This window comes from Dendropsophus ebraccatus, chromosome 9, assembly GCF_027789765.1.
Source record: "Dendropsophus ebraccatus isolate aDenEbr1 chromosome 9, aDenEbr1.pat, whole genome shotgun sequence".
Lineage (NCBI taxonomy): Eukaryota > Metazoa > Chordata > Amphibia > Anura > Hylidae > Dendropsophus > Dendropsophus ebraccatus.
Genome location: NC_091462.1, coordinates 108,022,451 through 108,043,845, shown reverse-complemented (window position 1 = coordinate 108,043,845; position 21,395 = coordinate 108,022,451). Strand labels below are relative to the sequence as shown.

Here is a 21,395-nt window from a genome sequence, read left to right as displayed (position 1 = left end):
CGGAGAAGCATTAGGAGGTGACACATTGTCATCCTGGATTCCTGTGATCTGAATACAGCCAGCACTGCAGTCTGACACCCTGAGACTGTATGAGGACATTAGTATTCAGCACACAGGGCGCCATGTTATCGCACCTTCCCCTGCACAGCGCTCATCTACACGGGTGCAGCCCCCACAATGGAGCTCCTGCCAGGAAGCAACATCTCACACCAATAGAAACTAACACATCTGAGTGCAAAATAGTGTCAGAAGTGAGAATAGTAGACAATCCATGCAGAGGACTGGGGAACCTCATTGTTACCCAGGTCTGAACTCCACTGCAGGAGCTATATAGTAGATCATGGGGGAATCTATAGTTATGCCTTACTCAGGGCACAGGCTATTTTTTTATATATAACAATGGGGTATATATTGTAATGGTTTGCATTGCATAGGGCTATTAGATTGCAAGCTCCTGGGATAAGTCTATACACTGCTTTCTGGAATATCTTGGTGCCATGTTAATAATTAGTATTGAGTAGCCTAGTACTCTAGTGACATCTAGTGGAGAAACTGCTTTACTACAACCCAGGTGTTACTTGTGGCTCTCTAGCTGTTGCAGCTGTCCAGGCATGCTGGGAGTTGTAGTTTTGCAACAGCTGGAGAGATACAAGTTGGAAATGATTGGATACAGAAATATACTGACTATCATGAGTACTAAAGCATTTACTACATACATTTCCTGATCTCCTGGTATTATGGGACTCTCATAGTTGCTGTATTATCAAGGTTCCGGATTATAGGAATATTCTATATGCCCATGCATTTGCTATATTGCATTTGTATATTTTTATGTGCAGGCAACGTAGCGGCACTTAAGGAACAGACGTTTATAATGAAGGAGGGGGTGTTCTACGAGGTTAAAATTACTTTTAAGGTAAGTTTTCTATCGTAAGAAAATAAACATAATAGAAGAAAAGTTTTAGCTGGTTGAAAGTAAAATCCCATAAAAAAAAGTTTTTCACTTCATGTCCATATGACAACACTTCCTGTTATACCATGGCAGCCCTCCAGCCTTTATATTAACCAATCTCATTGCTTAATTGTCTTATTTGTTGTGCTGGATTCTGGTTACTATGACACTGAATGGCCACCGTATGAGGACAAGAAGTGTCCCTCTATACATTTCAAATAATTGTTTGTTTTCCTGACATATCATGTGGACAGGAAGGGTTACAATACTCCCCCCCCCCCCCCCCCCCCCCCTCCCCGTCCCGTCATAGTAAGAGGACCGGAAGGGTTGTCATTGGCATTACGTGAATATTAAAATCTCTAGCTTTTTGCTGGTGAGTGTCTCGTATAGACTTGTTTAGTCATTGTCTGTCTTTTTTTTGTTTTCCTATGTCTAGGTGAACCATGAAATAGTTTCTGGGCTGAAATATATACAGAACACCTACAGGAAAGCAATTAAAGGTAAGTGAATGATGGAAAAGTAATCCTTAAAGGGCAACTCCAGCGAATTTTTTTTTTCCCTTCTAATAAACTGTTCTCAGAAAGTGCCAGAGATTTGTAATTTACTTCTATTAAAAATCTCCAGTCTTCCAGTACTTATCAGCTGCTGTATGTCATAGACATAAATATGCAGGACATACAGCAGCTGATAAGTACTGGAAGACTGGAGATTTTTAATAGAAGTAAAATACAAATCTCTGGCACCAATTGATTTGAAAGAAAAAAAAAAATTGCTGGAGTTGCCAATCAATACTGGGATCCCCAGCTATCTGCTGTAACCTGAAGGGATACAAGTGTTCATTTTTCCTGCAGCACCCCCACAGGCGAAGTGAAGCATTACAGGGTGCACATTCCTATCAGTTTGTTGTCTATGTAGTTTAGGACCGGGTAGGTCCTCCAGAGTGAGAGACGCTCTTGATACCAACTTTCCTTTGTCATCAAGAGTTGTGACATAATGAATTGACAGAACCATCTTTTTCTTAACAGTTGACAAGGAAACGCACATGGTTGGCAGCTACGGACCTCGAGCCGAGGCTTACGAATTCCTAACGCCCCTAGAAGAAGCCCCCAAAGGAATGCTTGTGCGGGGGACATACCACATCAAATCCTGGTTCACAGACGACGACAAAACCGACCACTTGTCCTGGGAGTGGAACCTCAATATAAAAAAGGAATGGAAGGAATAGAGGGGGACGGGGGCGTAACCATCGTATAACTAGGGGGCGATCAATACCACATATTACAAATTGTACAAGACATATCCAGGTTTCTACATCTGTTTTCTAATAGTTACTTGTAGTTTCTAAGAAAAGAATATACAAACATGTAAAGACAGTATTTAATAAAAAGATGAATCTTTATCAGGGTTTTTCCCGACAATGTTAAGAGTTGGGTTCCTCGATACAGAGGCGGGATCGGCAAATACAGTTACGGTCTATAAATCGATGTTGGTGTCCATTTCATTGTTGCTGTAACCGGAGTTATAGTAGGTTGTCCTCAAACTGAAGGTCCGATCATAGTCTATCGTGATGCCCATTGGATTCTTCCATTTCCATGAGCTGAAAGTGGTTGGTTCTTAACGACGCCCATTGGTTCTTTCCATTCTCCATTGGTCCTTATACAGATCGAAAGACCTACAACACCATTACCTATTTGTTCTATCCACTGCCCATTGGCTGGAGACCTTTGGTCCGACCCATAGCCTATTGTTCTTTCTTTACACTAGTTATTTCCATTGCTTATTAGTCGTTTCTAGTGTTAAGCGAACTTGCCAAACTGTTGGGTTCAGCAACATTCTCCGAACCCAAACACTTGGCATTTGACTCTCAGCAGCTGGAGAAGTTGGATGCCTATGGCTGTATTCCTCTCTTCCTGGCGCCTTCCAACTTCTTCAGCCGCCAGGAGTCAAATGCAGAGTGTTCGGTGAGTGTTGCCAAACTCAAACAATTCAACAAATTCACTCAACACTAGTCCTTTGCATCAAGAGGTGAGATTTTTTTCAACTGATGGGTTGTGGCCACAGCCACGTGTGGGTTGTAACATGACCTTATTCACTTGCACGAGTCATGCGATCACCGTAGTTTGGCCAAAATCGCTGTTTACCCTAAGTCTCATCTCTTTTCATGGTCTAAGAGTTGAAGGCATATGGTCCACTCCATTGGAAATGACCAACAAGAAATTAATTAACCAATGGGCAATGTAGTGGACCAAATGTCTGAAGCTCAGGTTGGCGAAAAGGACCAATGGGCGGTGGAGTGGACTACAGATCATAGCTCGTCGACTGGTCAATGGTGAGAACCAATGACAATAGTGGAGTGGACCGCTGGTGGGGTGGTGAGAAGCTTCTGGGGACCAACAAGGTTCCCCTTTAAATCTTATACGTTTTGGCTGATTTGCTAGCTTTGCATGATCAAGTGACCTCGACCATAGCTATGGCTACCATCAGAGACTCTCTGGCTGAGTTGGCTGTAATTATTCTCTGTACTATGGAGGAGCACCCTTCTCTTGGAATGAGCAATGGCTGCCATCTATTTGCCTATATTGTTGGATAGAGGTGGGAATAGTTTGTCCATGATGTCTTCCTGTAGACCTCCCTCCAAGTGTTCTGCCAGCAGGAGTCTATTCTTTATCCTTGTGCATTGGTTGGCAGAAAGATCGAATAACCACTCACATAATTGGGAATTATCGATGTCTGTGTTATTTGAGAAATACCACAAAAAGAGAAGCCTCCAATCCCGAAATGTACACGAAGGTCAAATCCCCAGGAAGCCAGATATTTATGGTCTCTGGATGGTCCTTGTCAAGTCCGAGGCTCCTGAGCCACCAGACATCTGAAACACAGAGAGCCAAGCTATGTACCGCGTCGTAATCCTCCTGGTGCCTAAGGGTCCTATCACAGCAAACTATTATCGGCCAGAGGATTGTTCCGGCCAATAATCGTTAAGGGGTAATAGAACATGTTTTAATCCACGGTTATAGAACAGACACCGGCACTACCTTAGAGGAACATGGACAGTGTGGGATTCATTTTTGCAGCGAGTTTGAATGCACAGTATTTACTAAGTCACTGGTTGGTGCTCACTTTCCCAAAGAGACAAGTGCGTCTAGAGTACTCAAAAAAGAGAGAAGCATAGGAGGGCACTCACCTTAAATCATGATAATCTTTATTTTAGTGTTCGATAAAAAACACACAGGACATACTGGGCTAAATCACACAACGCCAGCACTTAGATGAAGTCAGGTAACAGCTGGTTTGCGCGCATTTGCGCTTCTTCAGACCTGAAGAAGCGTGCATGTGCGCGAACCAGCTGTTAGCGAGCACTGCCTTAATATCAGTCATCTAATAGGGCCCAATTACATGGGGCGATTATCATTTAAATTTAAACCATAATAATTTAATGTACATGCTGGCAACGATCAGACGACCGACGAGAATTGTTCATCATTCGTTTGGTGCTTGGATCAGATGGAGTAAACAATTGTAGTAACAATTGTAACTAATGACTATCCCCATTCCCTTGCCGTTAGTAGTTGAATCCACAGCCCCGAGCACCATTAGGAGCACTGTTCTGCCCCTGGATCAGTGTGATGGGGGCGGGGCAGTGCTCCTAATGGTGCTTTGGGCCATGGATTCAACTACTAACTGCATAGAAACGGGGCCGAGGAGGAAGGTAAAAGACATACCATCCTCCTCTGCACCCCGTGTACATTGTGGGGCTACCAGCAGGTTAGATTAGTCTAAACTGCTAATAGTTCCCCTTTGCTTCATCTAATAGGACCCTAACCCAAACCACAGATTGGCCCTACAGTGGTTATCTTATGATTAAAACATATCCCCTATCTACAGGATGATCAGGGGAGGTGAGACCTTTGGGACCCTCAACGTCGGTGTCGGACCGGGGTATCTGGACCCCCCCAGAGGGAATGATCCTAGGGGCCCACCAATGACGAACCAGTGAGAAACTACATGTCAGTCAGTGTTTGTTCAGGTTCTAAAGCTGGGGGCCCACCGGAGGATTCTCCGGTCCGACACTGCCCAACGATCATGAGAATGGGAGGGCAATTGTCCCCAAGTGAGCAGGACTCCCCATGCACAACCCAACTCCATTCACCTTCTGTGGGACTTCATAACTGCCAGTAATATTCAGAAGTCCTATAGACAGTACATGAATATCAAAATGGTTGTCACCCTGGCATCAAGACAAGTGACCCCAGTGTATTCCAGGTCGATAAAGTAACAAAGCTGATGTCCTGTTAACCAGAGTCTATCCACTTGTCTACAGCCCGTAATTCTGTATATTGTATAACAGCCATGACTTGCATCTTGTAATGGTCCAAAGTGTTATAAATGATCCAATGTATAAAAGGCAATAATGGGATCAGCAGCAGAATATTGATCTGATCTAAGTGGCTGCGGATGGAGAGTAATGAGTCCTGCTGGATCAGGATCAGCAATAATGGGATGAGGAAGAGACTAATCACATTCTGCCCATTCATCATTCTGTTATATCATCATGTATCTTGTGTTTTATACAGGTCTGATATGTAACGGTGTGGAGCAAGCGGTCACAGTATTGTAGTTATATTCCTGTATATAGGGGGCAGTATTATAGTAGTTATATTCCTGTATATAGGAGGCAGTATTATTGTAGTTATATTCCTGTATATAGGGGGCAGTATTATTGTAGTTATATTCCTGTATATAGGGAGCAGTATTATAGTAGTTATATTCTTGTATATAGGGGGCAGTATTATAGTAGTTATATTCTTGTATATAGGAGCAGTATTATAGTAGTTATATATAGTAGTTATATTCTTGTGTATAGGAGCAGTATTATAGTAGTTATATTCTTGTATATAGGGGGCAGTATTATAGTAGTTATATCCCTGTATATAGGAGCAGTATTATAGTAGTTACATTCCTGTATATAGGAGCAGTATTATAGTAGTTATATTCTTGTATATAGGGGGCAGTATTATAGTAGTTATATTCTTTTATATAGGAGGCAGTATTATAGTAGTTATATTCTTGTATATAGGAGCAGTATTATAGTAGCTATATTCCTGTATATAGGAGCAGTATTATAGTAGTTATATTCTTGTATATAGGAGCAGTATTATAGTAGTTATATTCTTGTGTATAGGAGCAGTATTATAGTAGTTATATTCTTGTATATAGGGGGCAGTATTATAGTAGTTATATCCCTGTATATAGGAGCAGTATTATAGTAGTTACATTCCTGTATATAGGAGCAGTATTATAGTAGTTATATTCTTGTATATAGGAGCAGTATTATAGTAGTTATATTCTTGTATATAGGGGACAGTATTATAGTAGTTATATTCTTGTGTATAGGGGCAGTATTATAGTAGTTATATTCTTGTATATAGAAGTAGTGGTAATCCATGTTGGTGAACTAAAGGTTCATATTTGACAACCACTTTGTGCATTTAGACTAGAGATGAACACAAGTTGAGCGTGATTGAATCCAATAGTTCAGCATTTGATTACCGGTGGCTGAAGAAGTTGTTTGCCTCCCTAGGGAGCCAAAGAAAACATGGATACAGCTTCAGGCCATAGTCTGTATCCATGTTTTCTTTTACTTCCTAGGGCGGCATCCAACTTCTTTGGCCACCAGTATTCAAATGCAGAACGACCAGACTTGAGTTGCGCTCATCTCTAGTTTAGACCAGTTGTAACCTCCCGTCTCCATTTCTCCGTGTAGTGCCCCCTGCTATATGTTTTTGTATGTAAGGTAACTTGCCTTTCCCTTATAGAATGGAAGTATTTGCTGTATCACTGACTGCAGCATCCATCGTGACCTTCGCTGTCCGCAATATTTTCTAGAAAACAAAGGCCCTGCAGTCCGCTGAAGCTTTTAGAGGAGACGCGGAGTCTGAGCAGCGTCCTGCAGGCTCCAGCCCCGTCATTATGTGTTTATAGTCAACATCACTTTAAAAACGATTTCGGAAATGTCCCAATCACTCGGAGGAGCGGCGGAGCCTCCATCTGCACAACATTAGTTTTTGTCTGGTCGCCAAATTGCAAAAATATATTAAACAAGGGATGGAGTGTCCCCGGAGGCCTCCTACATGGGGGGAAACGGTAACAAATATCAAAGAACCTTCATAACCAAAGTCTCCAGGCCTGAAGCTGAGGAACCTCAGTACAAAACACGGGTCCCTATTATTATAACAGTGGGGTCACCTTGAGATCTGTCCTCTGATATCAGCGTACAGCGGGGGTGGAGTCCAGCATTGAGTTGCCTCCTCTGCTTACTATGATATTATAATAACAGCTTCCTGCAGCCACCACTAGGGGGAGCTCATTCAAAGTAGATTTCTACAGCTCCTGTTCTATTAAAGGGGTACTCCAGCAAATATTATTTTCTTTCTTTGATATCAACTTGTTTCAGAACTTTATATAGATTTGTAAATTATTTCCATTTAAAAATCTCCAGTCTTTCAGTACTTATCAGCTGCTGTATGTCCTGCATGAGGTGGTATATTCTTTCCAGTCTGGCGCAGTGCTGTCTGCTGCCACTTCTGTTCATGTCAGGAGAGGTTTTCTATGGGGATTTGCTGCTGCTCTGAGCAGTTCCTGACATGGACAGAGATGTCAGCAGAGAGCACTGTGTCAGACTGGAAAGAATACACCACTTCTTGCAGGACATACAGCAGCTGATAAGTACTGGAAGACTGGAGATTTTTTTTAAAAGAAGTAAATTACAAATCTCTATAACTTTCTGAAACCAGGAAAAAAAATCCAGAGTACCCCTTTAATAAAGGTGGGTGTGGTACATATGGTGGAGCTCTAATTTGAGGGCCTTCCTGAGTTTTTCTATAGGGCCTTATGAGTTCTGTATACTCCCTGGGCTATGCAAGTGTGGGTATACTTGCTGTAGGTGTTTATGGTGGGAACACACACTTAAAGGGGTACTCTGCCACTTTTTTTGTCTTTCAATTCAGCTGGTTTTAGCAAGTTATATAGATTTGTAATTTACTTCTATTTAGAAATCTCCAGTCTTAGAAGTAAATTGCAAATCTGTTTAACTTTCTGACACCAATTCATTTGAAATATATTTTTTTTCACCAGAGTTCTCCTTTATGGTGCGTTCACACCTACAGGATCTGCAGCTGATTTTCTGCAGCAGATTTCATTTAAATAACTGAACACAGCATCAAATCTGCTGCAGATCTGCTGCAGATCCTCTAGGTGTGAACGCACCCTTAAGGGGGTTGTACTGGATTAGAAAAACATGGCTGCTTCTTACTCCCAGAAACAGCAGCACATCTGTCCATGGGTTGAAGCTGGTATGGCTCCACTGTACTTAATGGGGCTGAGCTGCAATGTCAGTCTTTGTACAGATGTGGCGCTGTTCTTCTAGTCTTTGGCTATAGGACTACACAGAGATTAATTATACTGTTGCATGATGCATGATCTAATATTGATGGCTTATTCAGAGGGTAGGCCATCAAGGGTGCAAAGCTGTATAGCCCCCTTTAAATTACAAAATGACTTGTTGTCCCCAATATGAACACTAGAGGGAGCTGAGATCATGCGGACAGCAGCTGCATAGCGAGACAATTACTGTTTGGCCATTAAAAACGAATGACAAATAATAAAAAAAATAAAAAAATAATCAAAAATGTATAATTCAGGATTATATTAATGTAGAAAAAAAAGCATTTAGGCTTAAATTAAAAAAAATAATACTAATTTAAAGTAATATATTAGCCCACAGATAAACTCAGCTCTGCTACATCTGCCATTTTATAACACTTACTTAGATGAGAGCGTCATCAAATCGGTTTAATTGTCATTAGATAGCAAATCATGTCACCACACATGGGGTCACCAGGCGCCTTCTATACATTATCATATGGCTGGGGCTATACCATGACATGGGAAGAGCGACCAAAATGTGTGATTTGTTTGCACCTTTCCATTAAGCGACTTTTTTTTTACTGTAAAAAAAAGTTTTAAAAAGTCCCAAGCAGGTAGTAGTCGCCCATGACTTGCAGCCCGCAACCAAAAAATTACATTTTAGGCAACTCTTGCAGTCGCATTATATTCGGGATGCAACCCCATGCCAGCACCTGGACCTCGCCCATCACAACGCCTGACATGCTGCTATATCAGAAATTTAGGGACACTTGAAAAAAATCAAATGTATATTTTTTTATTGTAAAGAGAAATAATTTGAAAAATAACTGAAAATGTAATTTTTTTTTAAATTTAGTTAAAAAATGGCATTTTTGTAATTTTTCCTCATTCCTGACAGTAATATTAATCCAGGTTTTTCTCGTCCCCGTCGCCCTTCAGGGTTTGGCAGCGTCCAGCTCCTGGTTTGATAGGATGAGGTAAATATTTAAACAAGGTCCTCTGTGAGTTGCACAAACCAGTAGCAATGCTCCACGAGTGCTGGCCGCGTCCTCGTCACCACGGCTGAGGCTTTATCTGCCCCTTCCCTATCTCTAGCCTTTCCTTCAGCCTCCGGGCAGCACAGACTGATCCCCACTCCACACACCATGAGGTGGTCCCACCTGCTCCTCGGCCTCCTCTTGGCCTTCTATGTCAGAGCTGAAGACTCCGCCAACGCCACTTCTGCAGAGTCCTCCAGCGAGGAGAAGACGGATGAGATCCTGGAAGAGGACAACGTGCTGGTCCTCCACAAGAAGAACTTTGACAACGCCCTCAGGACCTATAAGTACCTGCTGGTGGAGTTCTGTAAGTATCATCTGGAGGTGACATAAGAAGGAGAAGTTCTCATCACAATCAATATGGCGGCCACAATGATTGCCGTTTAGCTTACCCCGAGCCCTTAAATGGGGTTTTCCAAGATTAGAAGATTTTCCAGAAATAGCGCCACTCTTGTCCTCAGGTTGTGTGCGGTATTGCAGCTCAGTTCCATTGAAGTGAATGGAGCGCAGTTGTAATACAACACACAACCTGAGGACGGAGGTGGCGCCGTTTTTGGTAGAAAGCAGCTAGGTTTTTCTTATCCTGTGGTAAATGATGTAAATATTCCTCACATAGATGATGGGTGTAGCTATAAGGGGTGCAAAACATATAAATAAAAGGGGTTATCCAGGCTTAGAAAACATGGCCGCTTTCTTCCAAATTTGGATGGGATTTTGCAACTCTGTTCCATTGAAGTGAATGGAGCCTAACTGCAAATCCTACACCCGAACTAAAGACCAGAGTGGTGATCCTGGATGATCCCTTTAACTCCTATAAAGGGGATGTTCTTGGTGCACTGTATGGCGGTGTGATCCCATATGTTACACAGAGGCTCCAAGCAATCCTGCTCAGATCCAACAGCTGATGGTTCGTTACAGTGTATCAGTGTAGAAAAACCCAGCAGTACTTGCTATGTAGCAGTGATATACTGTATACATACATTCCCCTGCAGGGGGCGCTCACTGGGAAGGTGACAGGTGTACATGTTATGCTATAGTCGGCCTTCGGCTCCCAGCTGCACATTTTCCCAGAAGTCTCATTATCTGGACAGGGAAGACGAAGCGCAAACATTTAGTTATTACAGGCGCATTCGGCCATTTTACATATTTAAAGGAGCATTATATCCTGATATCCTGAAATCACCTCTTCTATAGATTATAATATCAGACATGAAGGGCTGGACGGACTATCTTGGTTGCTGTGGATCATCTCCCTCCAAAAACAGTGGCCTCCTGTACAGAAGGGGGCGCTCAGAACAGGGCCTTGTTACCAGTAACAGCCAATCAGATTGCAGCTTTCATTCTCCTGTCTGCAGTGAGTTTTATACAGCGCCCCGACAGGGTAAAAGAGGTATTACACTCTTCACTGCATTGTCAATGGGTTGTCTGGGTAATGCTGGATGTGCTGGGTCCTCCAGGGAGAGATCTCTTGTAGCTGCTCTGGCTAATACGTGGGGATGGTCAATATAAGTAACGTTATCTCCACTGTTATTATAATATATTATAATAATGTTACTAATTTAGGTCAGTGGCATAAAGATGTGTGGAGACTTATAGGCCATTTATACTTCTATGGACTCCACTAGAGATGCTCAAGTCAGATAGTTTGGCATTTGATTACCGGTGGCTGAAGAAGTTGGATGGAAAACATCCCTATAGCCTCTGGCCTCTGGCCGTATCCAGGGCATTTTGGCAACAGGGCGAATCTTGATAAAAGTTTGAACCTGCCAGACAAACATCTCAGGCTCCGCACATTTCCTTCCCTTTTCCTCTCCTATAGGCTCCCAAACTGTAGGAATTCTGCTGCTTGATGCACTAAAGTCACTAGGTATCTGGGTTGCCCCCTGTATGCAGGATCTTCTGCTGTGCCCCCATATAGTAATAATGCCCCTGCTGTGCCCCCATATAGTAATAATGTTCCCCTGCATTTCCCCCCATATACTATTAATGCCCCCCTGAATTGCCCCACATACAGTAATAATGATGTGCCCCTGCATTGCCCAATATACTTATAATGTCCCCCTGCATTGTCCCCCATATACTTATAATGTCCACTTGCATTGCCCCATATACTTATAATGTCCCTCTGCATTGTCCCCATATACTTATAATGTCCCCTTGCATTGCCCCATATACTTGCATTGTCCCCATATATTTATAATGTCCCTCTGCATTGTCCCCCATATAGTAATAATGTGCCCCCTGTATCCCCCCCCCCCTCCATAAAAAAAAACAAACAAAAAGAAAACAAACAAATAATACTCACCTAATCTTGTCATGGAGCCAGTCGTCCTCTCTTTTGGCCTCTTCTCTCCTCTCCACGTCATCACTGCTCCTGCTGGAGGATCCCTCAGAGATCTCAATCCGTGGGGCGCCGAGTAGGGAGGGTGGCACAGACATGTGAGTGAGACAGCTCCGTGGTCCTTTACACCGCCCTCTGCCACCGAGTGATGCAGTGAGTGCGGGGGCCGGTCGCTTTCGGGTACCGCCGGGCACCCCCTAGCTGTCGGTGCCCCGTGTGGTGGCCTGGCCCTAGAAACGGCAATGGCTGTATCCATGTTTTTCAGGACTCCCTAGGGCTACATCCAACTTCTTCAGCCACCAGTAATCAAATGCCAAACTATCGGACTCAAACATGTTGGAGTCGCGCTGATCCCTAGTCCATGCACCTTTATGGCTCGCTCCTCAAGAAGAAACATTTCCCCTTTGGTCCCACAATAATAAACCATCCAGCACCCGGCTACGTAATGACAAGGTGCAACAACCCAAAAAACACTCTCTACAGATGGGTCACTTCGCCTTCTTGGGGGCTTCTTATACGAGTCAAACACTGACATTAGTGTAGGTGACCTCCATATGGGGCATCAGAAAGCCATTTTGCATATCCTTCTTCCTTTAACATTGGGTTATGTTTTTACCCAGATGCCCCATGGTGCGGCCATTGCAAGGAACTGGCCCCAAAATATAGCAAAGCTGCAGAAACCCTGAAGGAGAAGACCTCCGAGGCTCGTCTGGCCAAAGTGGACGCTACTGAAGAGAAAGATCTTAGTGATGAGTTTGATGTCAAAGGATACCCGACAATAAAGTTCTTCCTGAATGGAAACAGAACCGGTCACATTGATTATGGAGGTAAGAAGAGAACCTGACGGAGAATGGGGGGTCACTGGGTGCCCCTTGTGAATAGAGGGGCACTTGAGGGCCTCCATTTAGGAGATCCCAGTGGTTGGATCCACAGCAGTCATACATTTATCATCAATACTGGAGATGGGTGATAGATGGTGTTACTGGGAAGCAAAAACAATTGTTCCTTCCCCGATAGGCAGGAGAGACACTGAGGGCCTTGTCCGATGGATGCTAAGGAAGATGGAGGCCGCTGCCGTAGTGGTGGAGACTGTATCGGATGCTGAGGAGTTCATTAAATCTCATGAAAATTCAGTGATTGGTTTCTTCAAGGTAAATAATAAGGCTGCATGTATCTAATATGTAAGACTCACACCCAGACCCCGGTACCTGAGCGGGCCCATTAGCTTCTGGTCCCATTTGGTTTAATGGTAGCAGCTAGATGGTGGAAGGTCAAGAGGCTTAGAAGAACTTTACTGGATCCTACATTCTTGCCTGCACTGTCTTCAACGAATAGATCTCGGTGGACCCCCAAAGCTGGCTTAGTACATTCAGTTGAATTATAAGTTGTGGTCATTGGTTCCTATGAGTAGACAGCCCCGATTCTGACAATGTCCAAGTTTTTATGCGTTTTTTTTCCCCCATAAATCTACAGGATCCTGAAGACGTCGACCTAAACATCTATAACGAGGTTGTGGCAAACACTGAAGACTTCAACTTTGCCATTGCCCATAAAGAAGAAATATTTGAGAAATTCGGAGTGACTACAGACAGCGTCATCTATTTCAAGAGTGTACGAGCTTTTCCTTTGTCAGATATTTCAGTCTCCTATGGTAAAGTCACATCTGTCAGTCATCCAGCGGCATAGCAAGGGGTTGAGCACCGGGTACACACAACACACCCACAGCCTATGTGGGCCCCAACCCATGTAACAAATTGTGATAACTGAAAAACCACATCCTAATGAGTACCATGCAGTCTGTGAAGACCATAGAAGTGATTACAGTGCAGTTCATCCAGGGACACACAGGGGGTCATCTTCTTTAAGGCATTTTCTTTCACTTTTTCTTCAATAAGTAATTCAGACCACCATGATGTCTTCTTCCAGCCACAAACCATGCTAGCTGCCAAAACTTCTTTTGCTCTTCACATTTCCAGTAGCCAACCAACCTATGTCCCACCCTCAACCAACCATCCCATCTTGCTGCAGCCCCTGGTGGCCTAAAAACTATAGTGGATCCAAAAAAGCAATGCCAGACAGACAGCGGCCAAGATGGCAATCGTGCTCTACTTCTCACATGGAGAAGGCGCCCCCCTTAGCGCCCTATTCACGTTTGCTCTATAACTCTGCCCCCCCCCCCCTCAAGGAATAAGCCACAGAACATATCACAGTGGGTAGGTCTCATCAATTTTTTTTTATAGTCTGAAGAGAAATACGACTACAAGGGAGATGAGGATCTGGGCTTTGACAAAGACGAGCTGGTAAAGTTCCTGATGGTGAACAGCATGGATCTAGTCACCGAATACAACGATCAGGTATGGATAATGCTATGTATATAATAACTGCTGTATATAGTAATATAGGAAAATACCAGAAACCTACAACCTGAAGGTGATGTCTACGAGGACAGCGGAGTCAGAGGTGACTGGCAGCGGCTTCTCTCCATAGAAATGACATGCTGGCCTGCTATGCTCAATGGTCATGTATATGGGGGAGAGTAGAGGTTGGTTGGACCCATCACCCTAGGATCTGTTCACACTTCCCTTCTATCATTGTTCTTTTATTTGTATGGTATTCATACAGGTGTACTTTGTTCTTGGCTTGTCTTTAGAATAGGCCATCAATATCAGATGTGTGATGGTTTCACTCTGTACACCCCCATACATCTTCATGGTTTACCAGGCACAGTGCCATACTCTCAGTAGTGGCTCTTTCTGGTATTGCAGCTCTGGACTGATAAATCCCACAACAGTGAACAGGAAATGCAATGCCAGGCATGGCCACTAATAAAAGTATGGCACTGTGCTGAGTAAAGGAGATGCGCCACACCGGCCTCTTTTAGTTAGCTGAATGGTGGGGTTCTAGGAGCCAGATCCAGATCAACCTGAAATTGAGATCCCTTTTTAAGAGAATCTGTCAGCCCTATACCAGCTCAGTGCTGGTAAATAGCTGATAGGGAGGTAACATAAATGATACCTGTTTCTTTGCTATTTTAAGTTCTAAAATCATGTTTACCTTCTAAGTTCAAGTGTCCTAGAGGCTGGGATGAGCCGTGGCATGCATGCCTCCTCCCTCCCTGCTCTGAATGAATAATATTCAAGGCTCAGTGCCTTTACAACTCTTGAGCTTAGAAGTAAAACATGATTTTATAACTTAGCCTTCAGCCTATGAGCATGGTATAGGGCTGACAGATCCCCTATAAGTAGCATATAAGCTTCTTCTCTGCAGAATCATCACTCAGGTGCCTCTTAGAGCTGAAGACAAATTTCCACCACTTTACAGCAGATGATTTTGCTTATTTTCAGGCATTGCGTATGGTAGAAAATATTCTAATTCTCTGCACATTTCTTACTGAACAGACATCAGAAAAGATCTTTGCCGCCAAGATTCCCAACCACTTATTGCTGTTTATTAACAAAACCGCCGAGGGTCAACTCCAACTCCTGGAGAATTTCCGACAGGCCGCACCTGACTTTAAAGGAAAGGTAAAGTCTCATGGTAAAGCAGGGACCACCAAATTCTGGGGACCACCATACGACTGGAGGCAAATAGAATACCATCTTCTTTCACCCATTTCTCCTAACAAGTCTATGGAAAGATTCGGCTACGTCTTCTATGAAATGTATGGAGTGGCATTATGTGCACTGGAGCTGTCCTTTAAAGGGGAACTCCAGCTAAAACATTTTTTGTTTTTCTTTCAAATCAACTGGTTTCAGAAATCTATATAGATTTGCAATTTATTTCTATTTAAAAATCTCCAGTCTTCCGGTACTTATCAGCTGCTGTATGCCCTGCAGGAAGTGGTGTATTCTTTCCATTCTGACACGGTGCTCTCTGCTGCCACCTCTGTCCATGTCAGGAACTGTCCAGAGCAGTAACAAATCCCCATAGAAAACCTCTCCTGCTCTGGACAGTTCCTGACATGGACAGAGGGGGCAGCAGAGAGCACTATCTCAGATTGGAAAGAATACACCACTTCCTGTAGGACATGCAGCAGCTGATAAGTATTGGAAGGTTTAGGATTTTTAAATAGCTGATCTGACTGTGTATGTATATGTGACTGTATGTGTATATATGTACCTGACTGTGTATGTATATGTGACTGTATGTGTATATATGTACCAGACTGTGTATGTATATGTGACTGTATGTGTATATATGTGCCTGACTGTGTGTATATGAGATTGCATGTATGTAGGTATGTGCCTGGGTATATGTACTTGTATGTGTCTTTCTGTATGTATGTTCAAGTCCATATATGTATATGTGACTGTATATATGTGCTTGTGTGTATCACATGTGTGTGTGTGTCTCTGATTGGGTACATATGTGACTGTATGTGCCTCTATGTATGTATGTATGTGCTTGTGTGTGTGTATATATGTGTCTGTATAGAAATAGAAAATGCCAAAAAAGCCAACCATAGCCCCCATGCATGTGATTTTTATTCAGTAACAATATGGTGGTATGACATCATTAGGCGGTGGTAATATGTGGTCAGGATTTGTCCCTTGTATAGCGTTGTTTTTGGCCTTTATATACTGGGTTTTATGTTTTAACAACAGCACCGTGTGGTGGTAATACATGTTCATGGTTTGGTGGTATTATTTGTTTTGTAAATTACATATCTCTCAGTATACTGGATTTGGCCAATAAGTATGTTGACAATATGTATGGTCATATTTTTTTGCCATGTATTTGACCATTTGCATTTAAAATGTGTTTGTTTTGATCTTTAGTGTGGGAGGGGGGCGCTATGTCAATTCTCGCCTCAGGTGTAAAAAAAAACTAGAATCGGCCCTGCTGACCAGTTGATTTTAAAGAAAAAATTTTCTCTGGAGTACCCCTTTATTTCTGACACAGTTTAAGGGTATGTTCCCACTACGGAATAGGCTCGGAGGCTATCATTGAGTCTACTGGACGGGCGGAACTTCAAGCGGAATCTGATTTAAGTCTCCGCACCTAACGTACCCTAACTCCTGTTCTCTCTTCCCTCTCCCCATCTCCCACAGGTCCTCTTTGTGGCGATCGATTCTGCTGGGCCTCATGCCGGGGTGCTGGAGTACTTTGGACTCACACAAGCAGATATTCCCACCATCCGCTTCATCAACATCGATCAGGTCAAGAAGTTTTCCTTCAATGCCGACAAAATAACAGCCGAGGCCGTCAAAGAGTTTTGCCAAGGAGTGCTGGATGGTAGAATAAAGGTACAGAAAACCACCGCCCCAATGACTCCTGCCCAGGGGATAGCTTGGGTTACACGTTGAATGTCGATGTTTTTTGGTTTTGAATTTAGCAAAATCTTTTAAGTGAGGAGATTCCGGAAGACTGGGACAAGAAGCCGGTCAAAGTTCTCGTGGGCAAAAATTTCGAGGAAGTTGCATATGATGAAACAAAGAACGTATTTGTAGAATTCTGTAAGTACAAAAAAATGGCCGATACCGTGAATATGCCCAAATCCTGAAAAGACACAAGACAGTATCCTGCTAGAAGCAAAGGGGGAATGGCTGGGCCCAGGAGACAAGAAGCCTTACAACACGTTACATCCAGTATTATACTCCAGAGCTGCACTCACTATTCTGCTGGTGGGGTCACTGTGTACATACATTACTGATCCTGTATTATCCTCCAGAGCTGCACTCACTATTCTGCTGGTGGGGTCACTGTGTACATACATTACTTATCCTGTACTGATCCTGAGTTACATCCTGTATTATACTCCCGAGCTGCACTCACTATTCTGCTGGTGGGGTCACTGTGTACATACATTACATTACTTATCCTGTACTGATCCTGAGTTACATCCTGTATTATACTCCAGAGCTGCACTCACTGTTCTGCTGGTGGGGTCATTGTGTACATACATTACTGATCCTGTATTATCCTCTAGAGCTGCACTCACTATTCTGCTGGTGGGGTCACTGTGTACATACATTACATTACTGATCCTGAGTTACATGCTGTATTATACTCCAGAGCTGCACTCACTATTCTGCTGGTGGGGTCACTGTGTACATACATTACTTATCCTGTACTGATCCTGAGTTACATCCTGTATTATACTCCCGAGCTGCATTCGCTATTCTGCTAGTGGGATCCTGTCCTGATCTTGGAATATTTAATCTCGCAAACTGCAGAATTGTGAATACTGCTCTGAAGTATAATACCAGTTGTAACACATGATCATTATAGGATACGTAATATATATTTAACTAGATAATGTTTTGTTTTTTTTAGAAAAAAACCCCCCAAAACAACTAGTTTTAAAAACTTATCTAGTGAAGACGGCAAATCTGCCTCACTCACTTATGTAAAGTGTTAAATAACGATGAGCGATCCTGCCGAGAGTTCAGGTTTGTCTAAAGCCAAACGCTCAGAATCTGACTCGCTCTGCCTGAAGAAGTTGGATGCAGCTCTGGGGAGTCCAGGAAAACATGGATACAGCTATAGGCCATATCTAAGCTCTCCAGGCGGGGGAAATCAAATGGCGGGCGATCATGAATGTTCGTGGTCATCACCAGTGTTAAAGTGTCACTGTCGTTTTTTTTTTTTTTTTTTTTTTTTTTTGCAGAAATCAATAGTTCAGGCAATTTTAAGAAACTTTGTAATTGGGTTTATTATCCAAATATCCCCCTCCCTCCTTCTCTCTCATTCACTGCTCATTATCAGGAAATCTCGACTCTTTTACATCAGTCGAGCCCTGTGTAGCCTATGGAGAGGGGAGGGGGAGGAGGGAGATTAGTCACCAGCAGAGAACAGAGGATGACACAGTGGGACCTGTGTGAAAGCCGGTATTCTGAGGTCAGAGAGGTCAGTTCTGACTTCAGAGAAGATAGCCTGGTGATGTAGCTGTAAATTAACTCTTTGTTGTCCTGTTTTGGTGCCTTATCTGCCCCCACCCCTCCCCCCTCTCCATAGATAACAATGAAGACAGGGGGGAGAGCATCAAACTGCTTTTTCATGATAAAAATGCATTTTTCAGCTAATAAACCCAATTACAAAGTTTCTTAAAATCGCCTGGACTATTGATTTCTGCAAAAAAAATGTAAACGACACTGACACTTTAAGCTCTGAATAACCCATGTGACCCTCTTGTTGTAGACGCACCGTGGTGTTCTCACTGTAAGGAGCTGGAACCCATCTGGGAGGAGCTTGGAGAAAAATACAAAGACCACGAAAACGTCATCATCGCTAAAATAGACGGCACCGCTAATGAAATAGACGGGATGCGAGTAAGAGGCTACCCCAACCTGAGGTTTTTCCCTGCAGGGCCGGGCCGGAAGGTTAGTGGATTGCTGCTCATTTAGTGCACTGGATTCTACAATCAAAGCCTTTTTAAAAAAAAAAATAAAAAAATTCTGATTAGCTTTTATATGAATAAAAGAGACCGCAGATTTAATCACACACAGTCAGCCAATAGAATACTGTAATACTCACAGCACCAGGTGGACATACCCAGACGTACCTGGAATCAGTGCTAGTTACAAATGCTAAAAGTTGTGGCGCACTGGCGGCAGGACTACTGCGGGGGCGGAATGGGCACTTAAGGTGGTAGCGAAGCCCCAGGTGCACCAAAATGCTAAAGATATGACCTTCATCTTCAGCACCCTGAGCTCTATAGGGAGATATCAGCAGATTAGATTCCTCTAGCCTGCTGATAGTTTCCCATTAAAAGGGGTTGTTCACCAATTTATTTATTGTTTTATTTAAATCAACTGGTACCAAAAATTTGTAATTTACTTCTATTACAAAAATCTCCAGTCTTCCAGTACTTATCAGCTGCTGTATGTTCTGCAAGAAGTGGTGTGTTCTTTCCAGTCTGACATACTGCTCTCTGCTGCCACCTCTGTCCATGTCAGGAACTGTCCAGAGCAGTAGCAAATCCCTATAGAAAACCTTTCCCGCTCTGCAGGGGCGTAGCTAGGAGTCATGGGGCCCCATAGCAAAAAACTGTATGGGGCCCCATAAATCCTGTACTTCATCCCTCTCCTGTGCCGTCTGGCAGGTCCTGCTCCTCTGTTCAGCCCGCTCACCCGGCACTACAGTGAGGGGGCTGAACAGTGCAGTGGGGGTCCCTCTTCCTCTCTGGACCCCTGGGGGGAGCGGGGTACGTACCATGAAGGCAGGGCAGGCTTCCTCGGGCCCCCTTCATGCAGGGGCCCCATAGCAGTCGCCTTCCCTGCCTTCACTGTACCTACGCCACTGCTGCTCTGGACAGTTCCTGACATAAGACAGAGGTGGCAGCAGAGAGCACTGTGTCAGACTGGAAAGAATACAGCACTTCCTGCAGGACATACAGCAGCTGATAAGTACTGGAAAACTGGAGATTTTTTTATAGAAGTAAAAATACAAATCTCTGGCACCAGTTTATTTGAAAGATTTTTTTTGTGAACTATCCCTTTAAAAAAACAAGCTAGTATTTACAATTTTAATAAAATGTAAATAAGAATCAACCTGAGATGGTTTCTAAAATTTCTTACAATGTAATTTTTCTTCATCATAAAGTCTGCCGCTTCCACTTCAACAAATGCAAAATAAAATGACACATTCCAGGATTCGGCATTTTGATCAGCACCTGGGAATTTTCATGGAAATTATGTACATTTTATTTTGCTGGTAGATGATTGAGTACACCAAGAATAGGACCGTGGAGCTGTTCTCCAAATTCATCGACAGCGGCGGAGTGCTCCCTGTGGATGAAGAGGAGAAGGTTTGTACTTTCAGCCAAATTTTACATTTCTCATATAAAATTTGAAAAATTAAGTCTGATTAGATTTTTTTTTTTTTTTAACAGATAGTAGAAGACTTGAAAGCAGCGCAACAAGAAGATATTAAAGTAGAAGACGACTCAGCGGAAGTGTCAAAAGATGAATTATAGTTGTGAGAGACACGGCAACGTGCGGAGGAGCTTATACATTGTTAATGGACACTGTGGTCGTCCAGTTCAGGAAAAAAAAAATCTCCAAAATTTAAAAATGTTTACTGATTTATATAAGCCCCAAACAATAAAGAATTTTTACAATAAGGCGACTTTTACATTTAAGACCATACAAAACCAATGTAATAAAGGCGCCAACAACCCAAGCAGGAAAAAAAAAAAAAAAAATCTAGACACTTACATGCTGCAGTCAAAACCAACTGCACCATCTAGGTGGTTAAAGGAAGCCTGTCACCCCGGCTGCCAGGGTGAAGCCTGTCCGACGCCCCGGTGGAGCCCCTTATACTTACCCCTTACTCGAAGTCCCGGACCCTGTCCCGCAGTCGAGAAATCCCCATCGGAAGCCATGCGCGCACTCACCAGAGATCAGTCCAACGCCCATAGAGAATGATTGGAGCTGTCATTCTCTATGGGCGTTTGACTCATCTCTGGTGACCGCGCGTACGGCTTACGGAGGGGATTTCTTGGCGGTGGGACAGGGTCCGGGACTTAAACAACTGTTTTCTTTTCCCTATACGGCTCAGGAGGCTGTCACTTATATTGCTTTCTCCTCTCCTTGGCCAGGTGCTTAACGATTGGTGTGATATCAGTGGTGGGTGGGGGTACAGATGAGGTGCTACAGCTTTCCTGGCAACAAAAGAAACAGATCATGTGACTCAGAAA

The 21,395-nt window shown here is 43.3% G+C and overlaps 2 protein-coding genes across 3 annotated transcripts in view; both read left to right on the top strand.

Moving 5' to 3' along the window:
* Positions 1 to 2,351, top strand: part of LOC138801444 (rho GDP-dissociation inhibitor 2-like) — a 47,684-nt gene extending 45,333 nt beyond the window's left edge. For both annotated transcript variants that reach the window (XM_069984286.1, XM_069984285.1), the window contains exons 4-6: positions 840 to 916; positions 1,389 to 1,452; positions 1,978 to 2,351. In XM_069984286.1, the coding sequence (XP_069840387.1) occupies positions 840 to 916; positions 1,389 to 1,452; positions 1,978 to 2,177 (341 nt within the window). In that variant the 3' untranslated portion in view covers positions 2,178 to 2,351. The remainder of the gene's footprint in view (positions 1 to 839; positions 917 to 1,388; positions 1,453 to 1,977) is intronic.
* A 7,110-nt stretch (positions 2,352 to 9,461) lies between these two features.
* PDIA2 (protein disulfide isomerase family A member 2) lies at positions 9,462 to 20,819 on the top strand. Its single transcript, XM_069984283.1, has 11 exons — positions 9,462 to 9,721; positions 12,376 to 12,582; positions 12,773 to 12,906; positions 13,229 to 13,366; positions 13,996 to 14,109; positions 15,154 to 15,279; positions 16,807 to 17,001; positions 17,091 to 17,211; positions 18,896 to 19,077; positions 20,415 to 20,504; positions 20,589 to 20,819. Exons 1-11 carry the CDS (start codon positions 9,523 to 9,525, stop codon positions 20,670 to 20,672), a joined length of 1,590 nt encoding a protein of 529 aa, XP_069840384.1. The 5' UTR covers positions 9,462 to 9,522; the 3' UTR covers positions 20,673 to 20,819.
* The last annotated feature ends 576 nt before the right edge of the window (positions 20,820 to 21,395 follow it).

Coding starts and splice junctions, on each gene's coding strand:
- PDIA2 (XM_069984283.1), top strand. CDS start 9,523: ATGAGGTGGTCCCACCTGCTCCTCGGCCTCCTCTTGGCCTTCTATGTC. Junction 9,722..12,375: donor GTACCTGCTGGTGGAGTTCT/GTAAGTATCATC, acceptor GTTTTTACCCAG/ATGCCCCATGGTGCGGCCAT. Junction 20,505..20,588: donor CTGTGGATGAAGAGGAGAAG/GTTTGTACTTTC, acceptor TTTTTTTAACAG/ATAGTAGAAGACTTGAAAGC.